The sequence below is a fragment of the Balaenoptera ricei genome, chromosome 21 (assembly GCF_028023285.1).
Source record: "Balaenoptera ricei isolate mBalRic1 chromosome 21, mBalRic1.hap2, whole genome shotgun sequence".
Lineage (NCBI taxonomy): Eukaryota > Metazoa > Chordata > Mammalia > Artiodactyla > Balaenopteridae > Balaenoptera > Balaenoptera ricei.
Window position 1 is genome coordinate 34,126,318 of NC_082659.1, and position 21,892 is coordinate 34,148,209.

The 21,892-nt window shown below is 44.4% G+C and overlaps 1 protein-coding gene across 1 annotated transcript; it reads left to right on the top strand.

Moving 5' to 3' along the window:
• The first annotated feature begins 5,209 nt into the window (after window positions 1-5,209).
• On the top strand, window positions 5,210-17,750 carry LOC132356443 (neuronal acetylcholine receptor subunit beta-3). The gene is made up of 4 exons (XM_059909253.1): window positions 5,210-5,254; window positions 14,072-14,181; window positions 14,417-15,299; window positions 17,491-17,750. The coding sequence occupies exons 1-4, from the start codon at window positions 5,228-5,230 to the stop codon at window positions 17,623-17,625; spliced, it is 1,155 nt and encodes a 384-aa protein (XP_059765236.1). The 5' UTR covers window positions 5,210-5,227; the 3' UTR covers window positions 17,626-17,750.
• The last annotated feature ends 4,142 nt before the right edge of the window (window positions 17,751-21,892 follow it).

Genomic DNA, 21,892 nt, shown 5'->3' on the forward strand with positions numbered 1-21,892 from the left:
CAGGTCTCTGAGAGCAGATCTGCTCACTTCCCTCTGGACGCTGGTGAAGAGCAGGGTCCAGCTGTCCTCACAGAGGGGGTGGCTTGGGGGTGGCACGGGCTGGGGAGGTCAGGTCATAGTCTTAGGAGATCCTTCCCAACATGCAACTCCCACTGCCTCCAAACTGACAGTAAAGTTATCCTGCCAGGAAGGAAGGTCCAAGGTGCAGTCTTAGGATCCTTCTCACATGTCCAAAATCATGATAATGCAGGGCCGTCCCAGCTAATAAGCCCATGGTGTGTGTGTGTGTCTGTGTGTGTGTGTGTGTGTGTGTGTGTGTTATGTGTATGGTGTGTGTGTGAGTGTGTGTATGGTGTGTGTGTGTGTTATGTGGCGTGTGTGTGTGGTGTGTAGTGTGTGGTGTGTGTGTGGTGTGTTGTATGTGGTGTGTGTGAGTGTGTGTATAGTGTGTGTGTGTGCTATGTGTATGGGGTGTGTGTGTGGTGTGTAGTGTGTGGTGTGTGTGTGGTGTGTTGTATGTGGTGTGTGTGTGTTATGTGTATGATGTGTGTGTTATGTGTATGGTGTGTGTGTGTGTGCTATGTGTATGGGGGCATGGGTGTGTGGTGTGTTGTATGTTGTATGTGTGGTGTGTGTGTGTTATGTGTATGGTGTGTGTGTGAGTGTGTGTATGGTGTGTGTGTGTTATGTGTATGGTGTGTGTGTGAGTGTGGGTATGGTGTGTGTGTGTTATGTGTATGGTGTGTGTGTGAGTGTGTGTATGGGGTTTGTGTGTGCTATGTGTATGGGGTGTGTGTGTGTGGTGTGTAGTGTGTGGTGTGTTGTATGTGGTGTGTGTGGTGTGTGTGTTATGTGTATGGTGTGTGTGAGTGTGTGTATGGTGTGTGTGTGAGTGTGTGTATGGGGTGTGTGTGTGTTATGTGTATGGTGTGTGTGTGAGTGTGTGTATGGTGTGTGTGTGAGTGTGTGTATGGTGTGTGTGTGTTATGTGTATGGTGTATGTGTGAGTGTGTGTATGGTGTGTGTGTGTGTGCTATGTGTATGGGGTGTGTGGTGTGTGTGTGTTATGTGTATGGTGTATGTGTGAGTGTGTGTATGGGGTGTGTGTGTGTATTATGTGTATGGGGTGTGTGTGTGTGGTGTGTGTGTGTGGTGTGGTGTGTGTGGTGTGTGTGGTGTGTGTGTGTTATGTTTATGGTGTGTGTGTGAGTGTGTGTGTGGTGTGTGTGTTATGTGTATGGTGTGTGTGTGAGTGTGTGTATGGGGTGTGTGTGTATTATGTGTATGGGGTGTGTGTGTGTGGTGTGTAGTGTGTGGTGTGTTGTATGTGGTGTGTGTGGCGTGTGTGTGCTGGTTCAGACATCGTGCAGTTGTCCTCAGCCTTCCTGGTGTACCTCAACCATCATGAGATGTTGTCCTCAGTGACTTGCTCTCATGGCTGAGCTGGGACGCAGGGACTGAGGAAGGTCACGGCGTCCTGGCTGGAGGGGAGCCACGAGGCGGGGGTTGAAGCTGGCGCCGCGGCTCCTGAGTGGAGTTAGCACGTGTACAGGGAAGAAGGCCGAGTAGCTGGCGGGCAGGTACATGCAGGCCCAGCGCGGAGCCCAGCACACAGCGTTTTCCTCCTTAGGGGAGGGGCTGCCTGCACAGGGAGGGGGGCGGCGGGCGTGGGGGACAGCCGCGGCCCCCCTGCTCCTCCTTCTCCTGGGGGGTCCAGCTCCGGCCAAACTCTCCAAGGCTACTCGGCAAACACATGCCAAGTAACTGCACTGTTACCAGCTCGGCAGCCACGTTGCCGGCCCTGTCCTGAGAGCTGGCACGCGTAGGGGAGCCAGACGACAAGCAGATGGGCACACAGCACCATCAGGAGCGCCGATGCGGGATACGGTGCCCACATTTAAAGGTACAGGATAGAAGTGCATACGCAGTGTGGGGAGGGATCCTTAGATGGTGTAACCTCAGTGACCTCTTGAGGAGGAGACGTGAGCAAGGCAGGGCACCGTGAGGAGGGGAGGGTGGGCTCCCCAGGGCAGGAGCTTCCCGGGCAAGTTCTGAAACGTGCAGACGGGCTGAGGCCTGGGGATGAGGGGCAAGGCCAGGGTGGGGGAGGGGGGGCACCCTCTAGGGCCTGGGAGGCCACGGTAAGAACTGGGGGTGTTTTTCTAAGTTTGATGGGAAACCATGGGGGGGGTGGTTGAGCAGGAAACTGCCATAATCCTCTTCTGCTTTTAAGCAATGGTCTAGCTGCTGGAAAATGGACTATAAAAGGGGCAAGAGTGAAGCAATTAGGAGGCAGCACACGAATCCAAGAGGGAGATGATGGAGTCTGAGATCAGGGTGGTGCCCCAGGAGGAGCTGGGAAGCCATCAGAGCTGCCGCGCTGCTTAGGAAGCTAAGCCCAGGTGTGGGTAGGGAATTCGGGAAGTTCAGCCTCTTCCCTCAGAGGCTTCGGGGAATTTCAATTCCCTATCCTCCCACTGCCCACATTTCCAGGAAGGTTTTAGGGCCAGTACAGAGGGCTGTCCTGGCTGCCACCCGCTGACCTGCTTCTTGATGCCCCTCTGCTGGCTAAGAGTAGTTGACGTGTCGAAGTTTGAGAACCGTTAGGCTTTTGAGTCAATAAGCACAGACACAAGGTTACACCTCTACCACCCCTCAGCATCTTCATCTTCACCAGCTTTCTAGAGCGGAGGAGAAAGGGTGGGGACAGCCACGGCACGCAGCCCCTCGTATCCGCGCCCTGCTCACCCCAGGAGGAGCATTCCGAGTTACATTTTGAATCACGACTCCCCAGTAAAGTGAAGGTCTCATGCACATGTGGAGCATGTGTGTGATTTTGCTTTTCTTCCCACTAAGACTCTCTGGGTTTTCATTGGGTAAACGTGCGGGTGTGTCTTGCATGTGGCCTTGCCAGCCACGTGTGTCTCTCAGTGGGAAGAAGAGGTTTTCTATGGGAAAGCGGATGGTGCAGAATGAGTCATTGTAGGATTTCAGAGGGTGCTGGACAGAGGAAGAAAGGGGCCATATTTAAAACAACAAAGAGCTTCCTGGTTTCAAATTGGATAGCATAGCACTGAAAAGAAACAAAACTTACCTCTAGACCATGTTCCTAAACCATTTCTTCAATTTGAGTGTTAAAGCTTGAAATTAGGGTGTTTCTTAGGCTTTTGTACACTTGGGGCGGAAAAGAGTTGTTGTTAGAACCTGGTTCTTGGCCAGGGAAGCTCTCCGTAAGGGAGGACTTCCCCAGGAGGAAGGGAGGGAACCGGCGGGGCATGTGGTAGGTGTTCTGTGAACATGTGCTGAACGTATGGAAAATGGCCTGGCTCTCCCTTCATTGGTGCATTCATTAAGTAGACATCAAATGAGCTCCTGCTGTGGCCGGACACTGTGCTAGGTGCTGGATGAACATCACCAAATAGCACAGATACTGTGCCTGCCATCGTGGAACCCGAGGGGAGGACAGACAGGGACAGATGCATGACAAATTGTGATGAGGGATGTGAAGGGGCCAGACCAGGTGCAGTGATGGACAGTGCAAGCAGGCAGAGACCGCCTCCGTCAGGAGAGGGTCATGGGGCAAGACGTGGCTGTGAATGATCCTTCTGGGGTCAAGGTGTCGACCTCTTGATGAGAAAGCCCTGTAAGAAATCAAAGCTCTGGGTAAGGTATAGAGTCTACTTTTAATTATTTTTTTCTTCCAGTTTTATTGGGGTGTAATTGCCATATAGCCCTGTGGAAGTTTAGGAGGCACAGCATAATGATGTGACTTGCATGCATCATGAAAGGATGACCACAATAAGTTCAGTGACTTATCCATCCATTGCCTCATACAGATACAACATTAAAGAAGTAGAATGAGAGTCTACTTTGAGCGGTGCGTTTGGGGAGGGAGCTGGGGTGGGTAAGGAGAATGTTTACAGAGAACCCTTGTAGCCTCAACCCGGCCTCTGCTGAATCAGGCTGTTTAGAAATACACGATGTCCGGCTGGAGAATGTGGACCCAGCCGTCCCGCCTCCCCGGTTAATTCGGGTCCCCTCATGTCTTACAGCGGCCGCAGGATTCAGGTCCATAGCCGAAGAAGAAGATGCACTGCTCAGACATTTATTCCAAGGTTACCAGAAATGGGTTCGCCCTGTATTACACTCTAATGACACCATAAAAGTATATTTTGGGTTGAAAATATCTCAGCTGGAGGATGTGGTGAGTAATCTTCGGCCCTCAGCTGCAAAGAACTTGCATTCCTTCACCCATTCTCGAGGCTAACATTTGATTTTGTTTTCTTTCCCCACGTCTGCCATTTCAGTTTTAAAAATAAAACCTGCCCCAAGAAGCCAGTGAAATGACCCGCGGAAAGAATGAGAATGTCATTTTCATTGCAACACTGTTGGCGGGGCGTGGGTGGGGTGGAGGAGGGACTTTTTCCCCGGGGGAGGTGGGGGGATGTGCCTGCTAGGAGGGCATCACCCTTGGCAGTTCTGCTGGAGCCACCAAGGTGAGCATCAGGGTGAGGGGCAGGGCTGCAGAGGTGGGGCTGAGCCAGGGCTGGCAGGGGTGCTTGCGGGGAGGGACAGCAGATGGTGACAGCACCAGAGTGAGTGCCTGGGTGACCCCATCCCCTCCCGGATCCCCTCAGGACCCCATACCTTTCCCTGACACGCCACACCTTAACATTCTCTACTAATTTTCCTGTCGGGCTCACATTTCTGCCATGATGTCCCTGGGGAAATCCATGAACTTCAACAGCCCCGATTCTGCAGAATCATTCTGCCGTGGTCCCCAAAGTCACAGAATAATCCTCTGCCATTGCCCAAATCCTCCACCCCACCACAAGTGCACACATGCGTCCTCCCCAGCTGACTCAACGCCCAGGATTCCTTCTAGAAAATCATGCAAAGCCCATCTCCCATTTAGCTAATACTTCATTCTACTTCACACCCTTACCATGCCTTCGGTTATGCAATTTTATATAAATATCACCACAGTGAACTACTACTTGCTCTAATTATTATTATTCATTTTAAGCAAAGTATGCATAATACTTCAGCAAAATATGCATAATACCTCTCAATGCCATTTAACTTCTTCAGTTGAGAATCCTTTTCACTTTGGACCCCTCAAAGGTAAGACTCAGGAAGTCTTGGACAAAAAAAAAAAAAATCCAGTACACAGTTTCACTTAATTTGAATTTAATTTTCATTCTCTTAGGATGAGAAGAATCAGCTGATGACAACAAACGTGTGGCTCAAGCAGGTACCTGTCAGTCCCAGGCCTGTAGCTCCCCCCTAACTGCTCCCGTTCTTTCTACTGAGAAAGGCTCCTGTTGAAAAATAATGATTTTAAAGAGCATATTGAGTTCTTCAGGGAGATATTTGGGAGAGTTTGGGGAAGGGTTTATTCTTTTGTATTCTTTTCTGCACGAATCAGAGGTCAGTCTGGAAGCTCGTAGGCACACCTTGCTCTGTCTTCTTGCTCCTGGAGTGGGCAGGTAGGAGGGTGACTCTGACACTGGTCCCTGGGCTACTTGGAGAAAGGTGGGAAAGGTTCCAGGGTGCAACTTATCCCCATGTAAGCTACCACAACTGGATAAGAAAATCAGGGATGTTAAAATCTCCCTCCTCCCCCCTGGTCCTCCCTGGGATGACTCTTCCCCTAATGTTGTTCCCTAGAAACAGAAAACAGGGAATGACAGGGGCCACTCACCACCAACTTCAGAACAAGGTGAAGCCCAAGTCAAAATGATGAATCTCCGTTTTCCTGATATGACTAGAAAAGCATGTGAATGGTTTTCAGCTCTTAGCTTGGCCATAGCCTGTTTCCTGCTCTTTCTGGAGTTGCCAGGAAATAATTACCATTCAAGTTTGCATATGTCATGTAAAGGAGAAAATATTGGCACTTCCTTGATAGGAGGTAAGAAGGTTGATTTAATTGCTTACTTTTTATTTTTGTTAGCAATTATTTGGTTTTTTACGGGATGTTGCCTCATCTCCCAGAGATTTAAAATCTTCCCAGTGGGGATATGTTAATTATCTCACTTAATTTTAATGTACAAACATAATATGTTTCATTTGTTTATGTTGAAATGAATTAGTTATCTATTCAGGTTTAGTAGACTTGTTCAGGTCTTTCTGCTAACGGTTTGTTTATAAGGAACAATGGATAAAAGAGACTGTAAGGAGATTCCCTAGACTTCATCTGGTGTCATCAGATTTCTCCCACCCAAAAACTTTGATCAGAGTTGGATAATCATTATAAATTTTACTAGTTTCTAGTTCTCTGATTCTTTTCTTGGTAGGTATGTTAACATGTTATGAAATGGATCTGCATATTTTTTTACTTGCAAATAAAAATGTCCAGGAGAAAATAATAAGCTAGGAATGTAGATATAAAAATACAATTTAAATAAGTGTACTTTTCGATATACCTATCTCATTCCTCAGAACTTATCCCACTTTTGCACTTTCTAAAGTGGAATTTGGAGGTATTTTGAGTTCATAAAAATCAGTAAGAAGTCCTGTATTTGAGCTTTCAGGGAAGAGAAGAAAAACTTTTCTGTTAAAGTGTAAATAGGCTTGGGAATTTGGCAAAAATAAAACAAACGAACAGACTCTCACTGATTCACACACACCTCCTCCAGCTGCTCCTTGAGGTTAAGCTCTTACACTTAAAACAGTGGTCCAGGACCCTTGGCCTTTGAGATAGTAGGGACTTCTCACTTTTCTTGAGATTTTGGAAATAGGGAGTCATTTCAGCCAAAGAGAACAATGTCAGACACGAAGGGAAGAAACCACTGCTCCTTGGTTTCTAGCTGTACTTTAGAAATGACCTCTCGCAAACCTATGCCCCAGAATCACGGTGGCCTGGTGAGAGCCTCCAGGGCAAGACAGAACCAACACCTAAAAACCCCCAACACCCAAAACAGAGCAAGAGAAATCTCCAGGGGGAGGTGGGGGCTTGCTAGCTGACACTTAGAAAAGCCAGCTGGGGACTTTGGTTCCCATGTCATAAAAGTAACGAGAGTAACACGGTTTCATTGCATTAATTTGCAATGGGTTGTCATGGCTCTTATCCATTTACATTTCTCAACCTCTCTGAATTAGCAGCGCAGGTATCATTACCCCCGTTACCAGAGACTGAAGAGTCTGCCTCACCTGGCTGGAACCAGCCTTCCCCAGTTAGGGCCTTGTCTGCCCATCCAGCTTTGCACAAAACATCAAGACCTGTTTCTAAATTAGAGGAGGATCCAAAGTGGGAGAAACCACCGAGAATATCAGGAAACTATTCCACTCACACAGATTGGATTTGGAGCAGGAATGTCACAATAGGTATTAGTCAGTAAGGGCTATGTTATGGCACAAACAATGTGGCAACAAAAAAGAAAGGAGAATCTATGGCCTAGGTGGCAGGCAGGGAAGGCTGCCTGGAAGAGGAGGCATTGGAGCTCCACCATAATGTTACTTTTATACTTTTTATAAAGCTTTTTAAAACTAAAAAAGTAAAAGAAAGGACAGAAGAAAAGGGATGATAAAAAGAAGATAAAATTGATGTTTAAAAAAAACTACCATTAGAGTTTTACACAGACGTCAGTTTCAGAGTAGCCGACAACAATACTGAGATTTATTGAGCACCTGCCAAGTGCCCAGTCACTCTGCTGCTTGTGTCACGGGAATGAATGCATTCAATTCTCACAGCCACCTCCTAGGAGAGGCCTGTTATTATTCCCACCTTGCAGATGAGAAGACTGAGGATTGGAGGACTGGAGTGACTTGCCTCGGGTTACACAGTATTAGGTGCAGCCTGGCTTGTATAAAGAAACATATTCTTCTTTAGACTGGAGGCAGCTGATGGGAGACGTCCGGCCCTCCTCTCAGGGCTGTCCCTGTAGAGTCCGGTTCCTAATCCTGGCCTTCTAAGGCTTCGATTCCTCAACCTCTGGGACGTCTCCTGGAGTTGGTCTAGAAAGACATGCGGGACAGAATGAGGCTAGGGTTCGCTCCATCTTCCATTCATTCCACAGGGTTTATTTAGAGGCTGCTAAGGGCCAGGCACTCTGCTAGATCCTGGATGTACAGAGCACAAAACAGCCCTGCTTCAAGGAGAGGATCTGGTGTTAATTGTGTAAAAAATAACTACTGTAATATGATAAACACCATAAAGAAAGTATATACATAAGGAACTGGGTCATTACAATAATGACAATGAAACAGGGAGTAAATCAGGGAAGGCTTCCAAGGGGAGGAGACATTTAGACTGGCTCTTGCAGGATCATTAGAAGTTCTACAAGCCATAAAAGTGGAGAAGTTGTGACCCACCTGAATAGGCTTCCCAATAACACGACTTCCCAAAGCTCTCACACCAGAGCAAACCTACAGGAAACTTTTTCCAATCACCCCTGTCAACCTCAGTCAAAATAAAGACAAAAATGACCAAATCTTCCTCTTTTGTCATTGCCCTCTCAGACACTGAAAAATGCTCCCTAGTTCATTTCCACAGAGAGAATAAAATTCTACCTACTTGGACCAAAAGCATGTCTCCTGATAGCATATGCAACTGAGATGCTTGGTTTTTTTATTTGTTTGTTTGTTTACCCTATTCCTCTGCTGTATCTTCTATTTCCTTCATTCTCGTCTGATATATCTAGACATTTCTCTTCTATCCTCTCAACCACAGACCTTTACAAGCACAAATTTAGTGACATCCTGAAAAAGTCCTCTACGTGGAGCTACTTTTATGTTACTGATTTTATTTTGCAAACTCGTTTGTCTTCCTCCTTCGTACTTCCAGAGAGTAATCAAGACCATATAAATCATAAATAGATTATTAACTCACTAAAACTCCGTGAGAAATACTCACTGCCCTAGCCGCTCAGATTCTGCTTCGTCGTTGTCAAGGGTAGGAAAACTGCACCGTAGGTAACCAAAAGGGGATGGAAGATGAAAATATCCCTTCTTTAATGACAAGAGGGTTGGCCCTTTGCCTAGATGTTATTGTGTGAATAATCACTCTGATGACAGATGTCAAGTATATTCACTCAACTAGCACTTCCTGAGCACCTACTACGTGCCAGGGATGGTGGAGGGCACTGGGCCTGCACCGCTGGAGGCATACTCCAATGAACCAGTAAGATTCACTGTTGCCGAGAGCTGGCTGCTATCCTAGCCCCATGGCGACCCCAGGGGAAACAAATCTTCCTTAATCTCTGCCCAGGCCAACACCTTAGACTGGTGTTGTTTCTCCAACAGCTGATTCCTGTTTTAGATCAACAAAAAGTTCAGAAACATGATGAAGGCCTCATTGGATGAATCCCTGCAGCTGGCTTGCAGCAGAAAACCAAGAAGCTGGTTTATTTCATAACAAACCCAAGGAAAGGACAGCCTTGCCATTAAGGTCTGGGCCATGTCCCCAAAGCCTTCCACAACCTGCAATGGCACTTGTACGTCTAGGAATTTACCTCAGACCTCCCTCACCATCTTATTTTCCTTCCTTTTCTACAGCCTCACTCTGACCTTAGCAGAGGAGACCCGTGTGGTCTTCTGATTCACATGGATTCAAGCAGAGTGAGTCAGGAATCCAAAGTCTCGCTGTATAAACTTGAGCAGGTCACTTCGCCTCTCTGACCCTCAGTCTCTTCATCTAGGAAATAGAGGCAATGCCTAGCTCACAGTGTCGCTGGGAGGTTGAATGGGATTGTGTGCATGAATGTGACTCCTACATGGTCTGGCACGTAGTGGGGACTCAATAAATGTCATTTCCTGGTGCCACCTTTGTAGGCTTTCTCATCCTTAATGACAAAGCCCATTTCTTGGCCTTGAAAACTCATAGATATTATGGGAATATAAGACATATAATATGTCATGTTGCTGTCTTTAAAGTGAATCAACATTAATTCAGTTTTAGGAATTTCACACCTGACTTTGAGATAACTAAAGATCCCAAGGGTGTCCCAGAGGTTGCCAATCACCAGCAAGGAATATTTGTTCCTTACTATCTTTTGGTCTTGGGATTAAGAATTACTAATTGTTATAATAATATTTTTTCTAATTATTAAGAATAATTAGGAGAATTTATTTATTATAAAAAAGTCATGACTTATAGTTTTAAAAAATCTTATGATTTAGGTTTAAATGAAATTTGGTAATATCTCGACACTTATGGGTGATATTTCAGGTAATATATGTAAGAAAGGACAGTTTTAAGGGAATATATATGATATGCATTTGAAGTTGCACTTTTCAGAATTAAGAGAGCTAGACTGGGAGTATGTTTCCATTTTTTTTCTCAGTCAGAGATTAACTTTGGTATTTGGCTGTGACCTACCCTGCGCTCCCCTGTTTCCTATGATAACAAGCTCTCAAGCCCGGGACTGCTGCAAAGTGAAGCTGATGTTTGTACAGGGCTTTGGGAATCTTGGCCAGGACATGCTCTGTGAACACTGGATATTGTTTCTAATCTACTGCTTTAAGAAGGCAGAGACAAGAGATCAATCTCCAAACGCCTCCACGGTTTCAGAGAGAGCAGGGAAGTGACCAGAAAGCCTCACAGCTCCTTAGAGAGCAGGACCGGAGATTTGGGCTCTGAATCCTCACCTTGACCCAGCTGACCCCAAGATGAGCAGTGGCCCTGGGGTGTGGGGCTCAGCCAGCATCATGGTGGACCACAACCTGCTGGGAATTCTGTGAGCCGCTCTGATGGGCACGTCTGATTCCCCAGGTCTAGCATCAGAAGGACCCCAAGATGGTGAGGAATGTCTCCCTTAACCCCGCAGAGGAGCACAGCTAGTAAAGAACAGTGCAGGGGTGGAACTCTAATTCAGGGCTGCTTCTCTCTTTCTCTCTCTCTCTCGGGTACCCCCAAGTAAGCGGCAATGACCACAAGTCCCACCTGCCCCTTTTCCTTTACTGGTCAAGAACACACCCTGAATCCACTGGAGCTGTCTTTGTATCCTCCTCGAGGATTGAGACGTGTCCCTCATTCACCCATCCACTCACGTCTGCTGTTCATCCTGGAACAGCGGCCACGGCTGACCTGCCCTCTACAGCACCCACTGCCCCTTCCTACCCTCTGCTTCAGCTTCGATGTCGTCACATCCGAACCTCCTTCCCTGTCCACTCACCGTCCTGCATCTTTACACCCGAACCGCGCCCTTCATGGCAGTGACCACAGGGTGTGGTGATGGTTTGCCGGTTAGTTTACTCGTTCTTATCTGAGACGGCCCCAGGCTAGGAGGGCAAGGCGGCCCTGCGCAGTGCTGGTATGAGCCTCGCATATTTGTGGAATGAATTAATTCCCCCCAAATTGTGAGCCTCCTGAAGCACTGTCTCTGTGCTGCCTCTGGCCACAGCTGTTCATCTTGCTGTCCGGTGAGCGAGACAAATCTTTCTGACTGAACAGCCTCTCCCTCTGGGGCTTGGCCCACTTCCCTGAGCACAGTCTGTATGGCCGGTGTGCGTTTGCTGGGACGTGCCCCCAGAATGTGAGCTCCCCACCTTCCTCCTTGGCTGTAGAGCCGGGCTTCGGTAAAGACGGGCAGTGCCTGTAGAAGAGAGAAGACTGAATTCCAGAAGCAGGCAGTTTGATTTCCAGATCTTTAGGTTCCAAGCGGAGGAACTGTGGGTTTGGACTCACTGACTGTGCTCGCTTAACACTGATTTTTAAAGACGGAGCCAGAGTGTAAGAGCCCAGCTCCAGCCAGTCTGCCCGAGTGCACGTCCGTCCCCAGGGCTCATCGCCTGTGGACCTGCAGCTCGCTCCCTGCCCGGCATCTATTTTCATATATAGAAAGGTACTTTCCATATATGTAAAGAACTAAAAACTCAGTAAGAAGGAAACAGACAACCCATTTTAACAATGTGCAAAAGATTTAACGACCACTTCACCAAACAAAATGTGTGGGTGGCAAGTACGCACAGGAAGAAATGCTCAGCATCGTTTAGTCATCAGGAAAATGCATAGTAAAAACCGCAACGAGAGACTACTTTACAGCTATTATACTACAGTTAAACATTTAAATGTGACAATCCCCAGTACTGGAGATGGCGCCAAACAGCTGGAATGGTCATGCGTTGCTAGTGGGAATGCAAAACGATTCAGCCCCTCCGGTATGTATCATATTAAGTTAAACGTACACTTACTCTATGACCCAGCCATCCCCCTCCTAGGTATTTACCCAAGAGAAAAAAAAGAATGGTTTTCACCCAAAAAACTACAAAATGTTTATAGTGGCTTTATTTATAATCATTAAAAACTGAAAAGAATCCAGTTATTTTACCTGGTGAATGGAATAAAAAGAATTGTGGTATATTCATACAGTGGAATACTTCTCACTAACATAAAAATGAACAAACTACTAATACAACCTAGAAGAATCCAAAATGTATTCTGATAAGTAAAAGAAGTCAGGATGGAATGGCTACCTATTGTGTGATTCCATTATATGACATTCTGGAAAAGGCAAAATTATAGGATCAGAAAATAGATCAGTGGTTGCCAGGGACTGGGGATATGGGAGGGATTGATTACAAAGGGGCAGCCCGAGGAAAATTCGGGGGCAACAGAGCTATTCTGGTATCTTGATGGCATTAGTGATTATCCAACTGTTTGCCTGTAGAACTGTAGAGTGACTTTTATTGTAAGGAAAATTTTAAAATGTAAAAGTGAAAACAGACCAAAAATGCTGCTCTGAGTTCCCTTCAGCATTTCTGGGATTCAGGCTTGCTGCCAGTAGTAGAAATCTCCTTAGCAGGAGACAAATAATTCATAGGAAGGAAATTATATTTGCTTTTCAAAATGGGCAGAGGAAGAGGAAGGAAGAGAGAAGCTTGTGAGTACCAAGTAAGCATGGTAAATGCTTTATTAGTTTGGGCTCTTAAACTGTCAGTCTTCATATGCATGGTTTTCCATAAGTAGTCATGCAATTCTTTTTAATCCTTTAGAGCGTAGCTTTTTAAAGACCCATATCTTTTTAAATTTGTTTCTCAAGGATTAAGCCTCACAAATATTGCCTAAGAGAGATGGTGTCTCATCTGGTGCGTATAGTTCCATCCTTTTCCAGGCATCATGCATATTTCAATATTTTACCATCTAGTGAATCATCTATCTGCTGACTCCTGATTTTTTAATGACAAAGTTGGCATCACTGGGCTCCAGGAAGCCTCACACTGGGCATACCCTCCCAACTTCCTGAAATGTCATTTAATCTTCTCCTGTATCATTCCTCAACTGTCCACGTGACAGACAGTGGAATAATTAATTTTCAGGTCAGATTTCATAAGATTCTAGATCCTCAATCTTTTTAAGTCCACTTCTGCTGTAACTGGGTCATCCATACATCATCCTTCATAATTCAATCAATTAATGGTCAGTTTTGTTAATCTGGATCCACCAGCCCCTGTAAAACATGCTAAATAATTTCATTCTATTACAAGGAAAAATATGCAAGCATCTGGAGGCTAACAGCATTAGGAATATAATTTAAAACTGGATTTGGTACTCACAAAATAAATTCAGATTAGAACTTAAAAGGAGATTCTTGGGAAATATTTTTTCATTGGGTAAAAGTTATAATGTCCTCAAGAGTAGTCAGCAGATACTGGAAGTTTCACATTAACATGCTGCATGCATCTTTGTCCAAGACTCTTGATTGATATTCAAAATCATTTGTCTCAACACCATTATCATGAGATTACAATATCACTGGACCAACTCTCCTAGAATAAACTGAGTTAGAGCTATCTTTGCTTTTCTTTTGTTCTTTAGGAGAAAATAGGCTGAAAAAATAGGTCATGAATCAGTGGTGTTTGTTGCTGAGCCTCTAAATTGTGAGGTAGTTACGGCAATTTTGGAAATCCCAGACTGGACAGGTGTGAGAGTCTGGGCACCATCAAAGACCAGGCTGGCTCGAACTGTACCTTGACCTGCCCTGAGTCACGGATAGGGTCATAAGGTCTAAAGTGGATGAATTTCCCTTTTAAAATAAAACACTGGATTAGTAAATTAACATAAACTTGAAGATTCCAAACTCTAATACCTTGAATTTTCAGAACAAAATTACAGTATATTAATTTCACACAGGAATGGACAGACCACAAATTACGCTGGAATCCAGATGAATACGGTGGAATTCACTCAATTAAAGTTCCGTCAGAATCTCTCTGGCTGCCTGACATAGTTCTGTTTGAAAAGTAAGTATCACAGTAGAAAAGTGCACTGGTCAGATTAGGAGGAGAAATAGAAAAGCCTGATTGTGCCAAAATAATTAAGAGAAAGGTACAACTTTAACGAGAAAATTATTCCTTTTGGAAATATTGTTTGACCCAGTGGTAGGAAAGTCATAAAATACAAATAGTACGACGGAGAAAATCGAAAAAACAGTTAATATGTGTTCAACTAACCATCAGGTGAACCGTTTTTCGACAGCGCTGACGGACGGTTCGAAGGCTCGCTCATGACCAAGGCCATCGTGAAATCCGACGGGACCGTGGTGTGGACGCCTCCCGCCAGCTACAAAAGCTCCTGCACCATGGACGTCACCTTCTTCCCATTCGACAGGCAGAACTGCTCCATGAAGTTCGGATCCTGGACTTACGACGGGACCATGGTTGACCTCGTCCTGATAGATGAGAACGTGGACAGAAAAGACTTCTTTGACAACGGAGAGTGGGAGATCCTCAACGCCAAGGGCACGGCGGGGAGCAGGAGAGACGGCGCGTACCGGTACCCGTTCATCACCTACTCCTTCGTGCTGCGCCGCCTGCCCCTGTTCTACACCCTCTTCCTCATCATCCCCTGCCTGGGGCTGTCCGTTCTGACAGTGCTTGTCTTCTACTTGCCTTCTGACGAGGGGGAGAAGCTCTCCTTATCCACCTCCGTCTTGGTTTCCCTGACAGTGTTTCTCCTGGTGATTGAAGAAATCATCCCGTCCTCCTCCAAGGTCATCCCGCTCATTGGCGAGTACCTCCTGTTCATCATGGTCTTCGTCACCCTGTCCATCATCGTCACCGTGTTTGTCATCAACGTCCACCACAGATCTCCCTCCACTTACCACCCCATGGCCCCCTGGGTTAAGCGGCTGTTTCTGCAAAAACTTCCTAAATTACTTTGCATGAAGGACCACGTGGATGGCTACTCTTTCCCGGATAAAGAGGAGAGTAAACGGGCAGTGAGAGGTAAAGTCCTCGAAAAAAGGAAACAAAAGCAGATTAGCGATGGAGAAAAAGTTCTGGTCACTTTCCTGGAAAAGGCTGCGGATTCCATCAGATACATTTCCAGCCACATGAAGAAAGAGCATTTCATCAGTCAGGTGAGGGGACCGCCGCAAGCCAGGACTGAAATTTTAACGTCTGTTTACAGCAAATGAGTCCTTGTTTAAAATGTGACCTTATTAGCTCTCTGCTTGACACACATAAAACTTAAAACAAGCCCTGACACAAAATAGAGACTTCAGTATGGCTTTTCAGGGAGAAGTTCACAAAAACAGAATGAGCAAAAGAGGAGCAACTATAGATTAAGCACTATTTCTTATAAGTAGCCTTAATTCTATCTAAAGTAATTCAATTCTACATTTTAAGTTGGTTATCCTGGTCTCTGGTCATTTATCTCTCACTTTTAGTGGGATGATGTTTATCTCTATTCAGCATATTTGGAAAAAAGAAAACAGAAAGAATCAATTTTTAAATTTATACAAAAACATGGTGTAACAACAGATATTTAGTTCACAGATTTAAACAGATTTATTTTTTGAAATGTGACGAGGGTGTGGATTTCAGATTCAAAACGGTCCTGCATGCAGATGCTACCCATGTTCCATATGACTTGAGAAAAGCTACTTAACCTGAACTTCAGTTTTCTGAAACCTCCCTTGAAGGGTTATTGTGAGGAATTAGTGACGTCAAGTATAAAACATGCACTGTGTGCCCAGCGCACGTGGTCTCATGATTATGTAAGCAGTCAGTAAATGTCAATCCTCCTCTTTCTTCTCCCCGTCTTCCCTCTCTCCTCTACATGGTCCTTCCCCCGTGGAAGGAAAATATTATTTGACATATAAATACTCAGCACAAAAACAGGTCTGTTGCTTAAAACGAGTTAATACTTACACCAGTTTATAGGGTTCGATTATTTTACTCTAAAATCAGTGAAACTTAGTGCCAAGATCCTGATCTCATAAACAAACTTATGAAAGAATAGGGTTTTTTAGAAATATCCTCTACTTTTCATGTAGACACTGCCTAGTATCTCTCCTCTCTTACAATTTGTCATTTTTTTCATCCACTGAAAAATGTTTTAAACAGCACTAGAGAAAATGCTGCTATAGAAAAAACATCACAGCTATCCTTAAGGGTTTTTTGTTTGTTTCTTTCCTTATATCTTTTAGAAATTCTTTTTTTAATTTTATTTTGATTGAAGTATAGTTGATTCACAATGTTGTGTTAATTTCTGCTGTACAGCAAAGTGACTCAGTTATACATACATATACATTCTTTTTCATATTCTTTTCCACTATGGTTTATTGCAGTATATTGAATATAGTTCCTGGTGCCTTTTAGAAATTCTAATACAAAGATTTAAATAGCTTTTTTAAAAATTATAAAAATAACACATCATCAGTATAGGGAATTTGGAAAATACAAAACATTTAAGATGATTCACATCGTTAATAATCCCCCACTTAAGTTTGAAACTTTTAACATTTTCATCTGTCTTCTTTGTGGTCTTCTTTCCCCAAGGTTTTATTTCTAAACCTCTATATGCACAAAATACATTCAAGTTCTGCATCAGCTTCTATGTTCCTTCTAGAACGGCAGGCGTCCTGCTTGGTTCCATCTTTACCAAATCCCCACGTAGTGGAAGTGGGACACTTATTTTCCCTTGAAAGATTGCTGGCCCCGTCTCTGAGGCTCCCCCCGACCCCCGCCGACCCTGCAGCTCGTCCTGCTCTGACCTTGCCCTCACTGGCCGCTGCCCAGTCTCCCCAGCCTCCCTTCCTCCAGAGGGACTTGGTCTCCTCTCTCCCTCACCAGTTCCTGTCATCTCCTCCAGGGGTGTCCATTGCAGCCCCACCCATCTGGGGAGTGGAGGAAAAGAGGGCCTGAGTCAAGTGACCACAAAAATTCTTAGTTTATAAATTTGTGATTTATTTCCTATGTCATATCAGGAAGCATCACAGTAAGAGATGCTGGCTTTTTATTTGGGTAAAACTCAGGCTTTTCCCATTTCAATCAGTGACGTTTACAAACGCATCAATGATTCTGTTCTTTCAATTTTACATCCTCAACGGTGATGAAAGTGTTTTCCCATGAACTTGAATTATGGGCTGTTTTCTTGGGTACCATCAGTAAGGTCCCAGGAAGCCTATATTGCAGGGGATGTGTCAGGTGCGTTTGGAAAACTGCAGGGCTGTAAATCTGAATAGGACTCTTCCTGAAGTCCCTTGAAATGAATTCAGAGCAGCTGCCCAGCATCCTGAATGGGAGGCGTCTTTTTCTCTTTTGCAGGTGGTGCAAGACTGGAAGTTCGCAGCTCAAGTTCTCGACCGGATCTTCCTCTGGCTCTTTCTGATCGCGTCTGCCACCGGCTCAGTGCTGATTTTCACCCCTGCTTTGAAGATGTGGCTACACAGTTACCATTAGGAACAAGTCTCCAGAGCAATCTAAACCGCACACATAAAGACAGAATTACACCCTAGAACTGACATCCAGCCCCCACGTGTATACAGCATCCAGGCGCACGTGCTTATCAGGAGGCCCCGAGTGCAGACGGCGTCTTGTGTCATCCTCAGGGAGGTTGAACCTTGGTTGCCGTGAGAGTGAGTTGGGTTTACATCAGGCAGACCCTCCTCAGACCCCTGCCTTGGCTTCTGCAGACATTCAGGGAGGAATCGTGTGTCCAGGCCTGAGGTCACGAGCCGAGACACATTAGGACTGTGGCAGTGGCCCATGAAGAGTTCCAGGAGGAGGTGTGGGCAGACCCAGGCCTTTTCCTAGAAAACTGAAATTCTGAACATGCTCTGATAATGGTTTTTTATGTCCCTTCATCTAATCTAATCCATTTCAGCTGCACTCTCCAGGCTTTCCATTCTGTTTCTTTCCTCTTCCTCCTTCTCCTTCTCCTTCTTCTTATTCTTCTCTTCTTCTTTTTCTGAGAACATTTAAGTTCTACTCTCTGAGCCAATTTCAATTATACAAAGCAGTGTTATCAACTGTAGTCACGTTTTACATGAGATCCTCTGACCTTATTCATGTTATAACCCAAAATGTATACCCTTTTACCAACCTCTCCCTATTTCCCCGCCCCCTAGCTCCTGGCCACCACTTCTCTACTCTCTGTTTCTATGAGTTCAACTTCTTTTTCTTTTTTTGTAGATTCCACTTATAAGTGAGATCATGCAGTATTTGTCTTTCTGTGTCTGGCTTATTTCACTAAGCATCATGTCCTCTGGGTTCATCTATGTTGTCGCAAATGACAGGACATTTGCTGTCCTGTCAGCAAATGGCTGAATTATATTCGGCTGAATTCATTATGGCTGAATTATGTTCCATTGCATATATATCACATTTTCTTTATCCATCTATCTATCGACAGACGCTTAAGTTGTTTCCACGTCTTGGGTATTGTAAATAATGCTGCAGTGAACATAGGGATACAGATATCTCGTCAAGAGAATTATTTCGTTTCCAGAAGTGGCATTGCTGGATCGTATGGTAGTTCTAGTTTTCATTTCTTGAGGACTCTCCATACTGATTTCCATAGTAGCTGCACCAATTTCCATTCCCACCAGCAGTGCACAAGGGGTCCCTTCCTCCACACCCTCATCAGCACTTGTTATCTCTTGTCTTTTTTATGACAACCATCCTAATAAGCACGAGGTGATACCTCATTGTGGTTTTGATTTGCATTCCCCTGGTGTTGAGCACCTTTTCATCTACCTGCTGGCCATCTGATTGTCTTCCTTGGAAACATATCTATTCAGATCCTTTGCCCATTTTTTAATTGAGTTATTTGGTTTTTTGCTACTGAGTTGTATGAGTTCCTTGCATATTTTGAATAGAAACCTCTTAGCGAATATATGGTTTGCAAATATTTTCTCCCATTCTATAGCTTACCTTTTCATGCCGATGGTTTCCTTTGCTGTGCAGTCGTTTTTTAGTTTGATGTAGTCCCACTTGTTTATTGCGCTTTTACTGCGTTTGCTTTTGGTGTCAGATCCAAAGAAACCATCACCAAGACTCTTCCCATTCTGTTTGCATGTGTCTCCCTGCCCTCTGGGGGCACCTCATTCCCCACCCACCCCACTCCCTCTCTGAGACTTATGGGGAGAGGCTGACAGTCTTCTCTCTCGATGATGCCAACTCCTGGATTTTAGCTTGAAATAATTGTTCTCCTTTCCCAGTTCTAAATCCAAGCCTTCTCTGGATTATTTTGTGCGAGGCATGTTTCGTATAAACTCTTTGCAGCTGGGACTTTTAAAAACCCAATTTAAGTATTTAACCTTTTCACATAAATTGTTACCACCAATATGTTTAGCCTTATTTATGCCATTTTGTTTGTGTTTTCTGTGTAATGTTTTCTTGTTCTTTCTTATTTTGCTCCTTTTCAGCCTTGACTGAATTTGTCTGTTCCTTCTTCTCTAATGATTTGAAAAGTATGCACCCTTTTCTACTAATTTATTAATAAGCACATACAAACTTCTTTTATCAGTGTTGAGAATTAACACCTGTCCCACTACCCTCTAAACAAAACAAGATGCTAAATCAACTTCACTTCCCCTCTTTCTTTATCACCTTTTATATTTTCTCTAAATCATCCAGAATTTAGCTCCAGATTATTAATTTTTATATTATGTGTCTCTTTCTTCTGAATAATGTCTTGACAATACATTTTGTCTACAACCATATTCTAAACAATTAATCGTTTTATTCATTTCTTGGTTTACCAGTTTTTTTAATCCTAAGTTTTCCAATTTTTTTAATCCTGTTTTTCTCTTTTGCCGATGCATTTCATTATTTCAGAGGAATCCATCTCTAAGCCATTCTTTTAGAAAGTTTTGAGTGTGGTAACCTTTCTGAATCCCTGCATTTCTGCAATTGTAGTTCATTCTGCCCTCACAGAATAGGTTGGCTGGGCCTGGAATTCTGAGTTCAAAATCATTTTCCCTCAGAACTTTGAAGACATTGTTCTACAACATCCCCCGTTATAGATGAGAACTATGGTGAGGGATGATTCGTATTCTCATTGCTACAGATTCCTGTTTTTTCCTTAATCTTCTTAAGCTTAAGCTTCTCTCTTCATCTTTGGACTTTAGAAATGTCACCTGTATGCTGTATGTGTCTAAGTGTAAGACTTACTCCCCCTCTCCTTGTCTTGGCACGTGGTGACTAATGTCTTTCTTCAACTTGTGCAAATTTTCTTGTCTTCTTTCATTATTTCCTGTCTTCCATTCTTCCTCCCCTTTCTTTTTGAAATTTCTAACAGAAGGGTTTTAGTATTCCTAGATGTCTTCCATATTTATTAACTTATTAACTTTTCTCTCATACTTCTTATTTCTTTAACTCTTTCCATTGTCAGTTTGATGTTACAGCTGACTAATTTGCTTTTCAGTTATTGTTTAGTCTTCTATTCAGCCCACCTACCCAGGTGGGGGATTGGTTTGTCTGTGGATAAATCATGTATTTGATTTCCAACAACTCTAATTCTTCTTTTTGGATGTCATACCCTCTGGAATATATATTAGGGGAATAGTTACTTTAAAGTCTTCTTCTAGGGACTTCCCTGGTGGCGCAGTGGTTAAGAGTGCGCCTGCCAATGCAGCTGACACAGGTTCAAGCCCTGGTCCAGGAAGATCCCACATGCTGCAGAGCAACTAAGCCCATGCGCCACAACTACTGAGCCCACGAGCCACAACTACTGAGGCTGAGTGCTGCAACTACTGAAGCCCGCACGCCTAAAACCCGTGCTCTGCAACAAGAGAAGCCACCTCAGTGAGAAGCCCACGCACCGCAACAAAGAGTAGCCCCCATCACCGCAACTAGAGAAAGCCCACGTGCAGCAATGAAGACCCAACGCAGCCAAAAAAAATAAATAAATAAAAAAGTCTTAAAAAAAATAAAAGGCTTCTTCTACTGTCTGCAATAAAAATTTTTCTGTAGCGGTTAATTTTTCTGCTGATTTTTGATGCTTTTTGTGGTCATTTTATTCAAATGTTTGGTGAGTTTTGATATTGTTTACTCTCCTGACAGTGAAAACCATTTCCAATTACAGGAAACCTAGCTTCAGTCACTTTCCTTTACTGTCTTGTGTCCAAGCAAGCATTTCTCTAGGGTGTGCGTGTAGTTCATCTTCTACGTTTGGGACACCCCTTCCTTCACAGTAGCTGTAAGTGACCTCGGGCACTGCCCTAATTCTCTGATCTGGTGCCCACTCTAGTTCTCCACGTGTCAGAATGACCGCATCAGTGGGGACAGACTGCAGAAGCCACTGTGAGGGTGGAGGACCCCAGCAGCTGCTCCTCCGCCCTTCACTCATCTCCCCATATAGAATCTTAGGGTTATTGTGGGGTTTGCTAGAAAAAAATAATTTCTTTGGTGGTCCCAACTCTCCTGCATTGTACCACAAATTCCACTGCTCTGTTAGGTTTTTCCATAAATCTGATCTCATCTGTCCTACCTATTTCAGCCATCCCCACCGATCCAGTCTATGAAGATACCTCAGCCAACTTTCCAGTACTCCTATGGATTCGTTTTCATTTCACATTTCTTCTGAAATATCAGTAGGATTTAGAAGACGATAAAATAATAAGAAGACGAAGGAAACACATCAGCCAGTCATTTATACTAAACCTTTTTTCTAAATGCCAACCCCTATAGACATGTTCAATTGTCGATGGCAAATGGACACTGG

Bases quoted from the DNA above. Each gene is read 5' to 3' on its own strand.
- LOC132356443 (XM_059909253.1), top strand. From the start codon at position 5,228: ATGACAACAAACGTGTGGCTCAAGCAG. The intron at 14,182-14,416 runs GTAAGTATCACA...GTTTTTCGACAG, and splicing joins GACATAGTTCTGTTTGAAAA to CGCTGACGGACGGTTCGAAG. The intron at 15,300-17,490 runs GTGAGGGGACCG...TCTCTTTTGCAG, and splicing joins AAGAGCATTTCATCAGTCAG to GTGGTGCAAGACTGGAAGTT.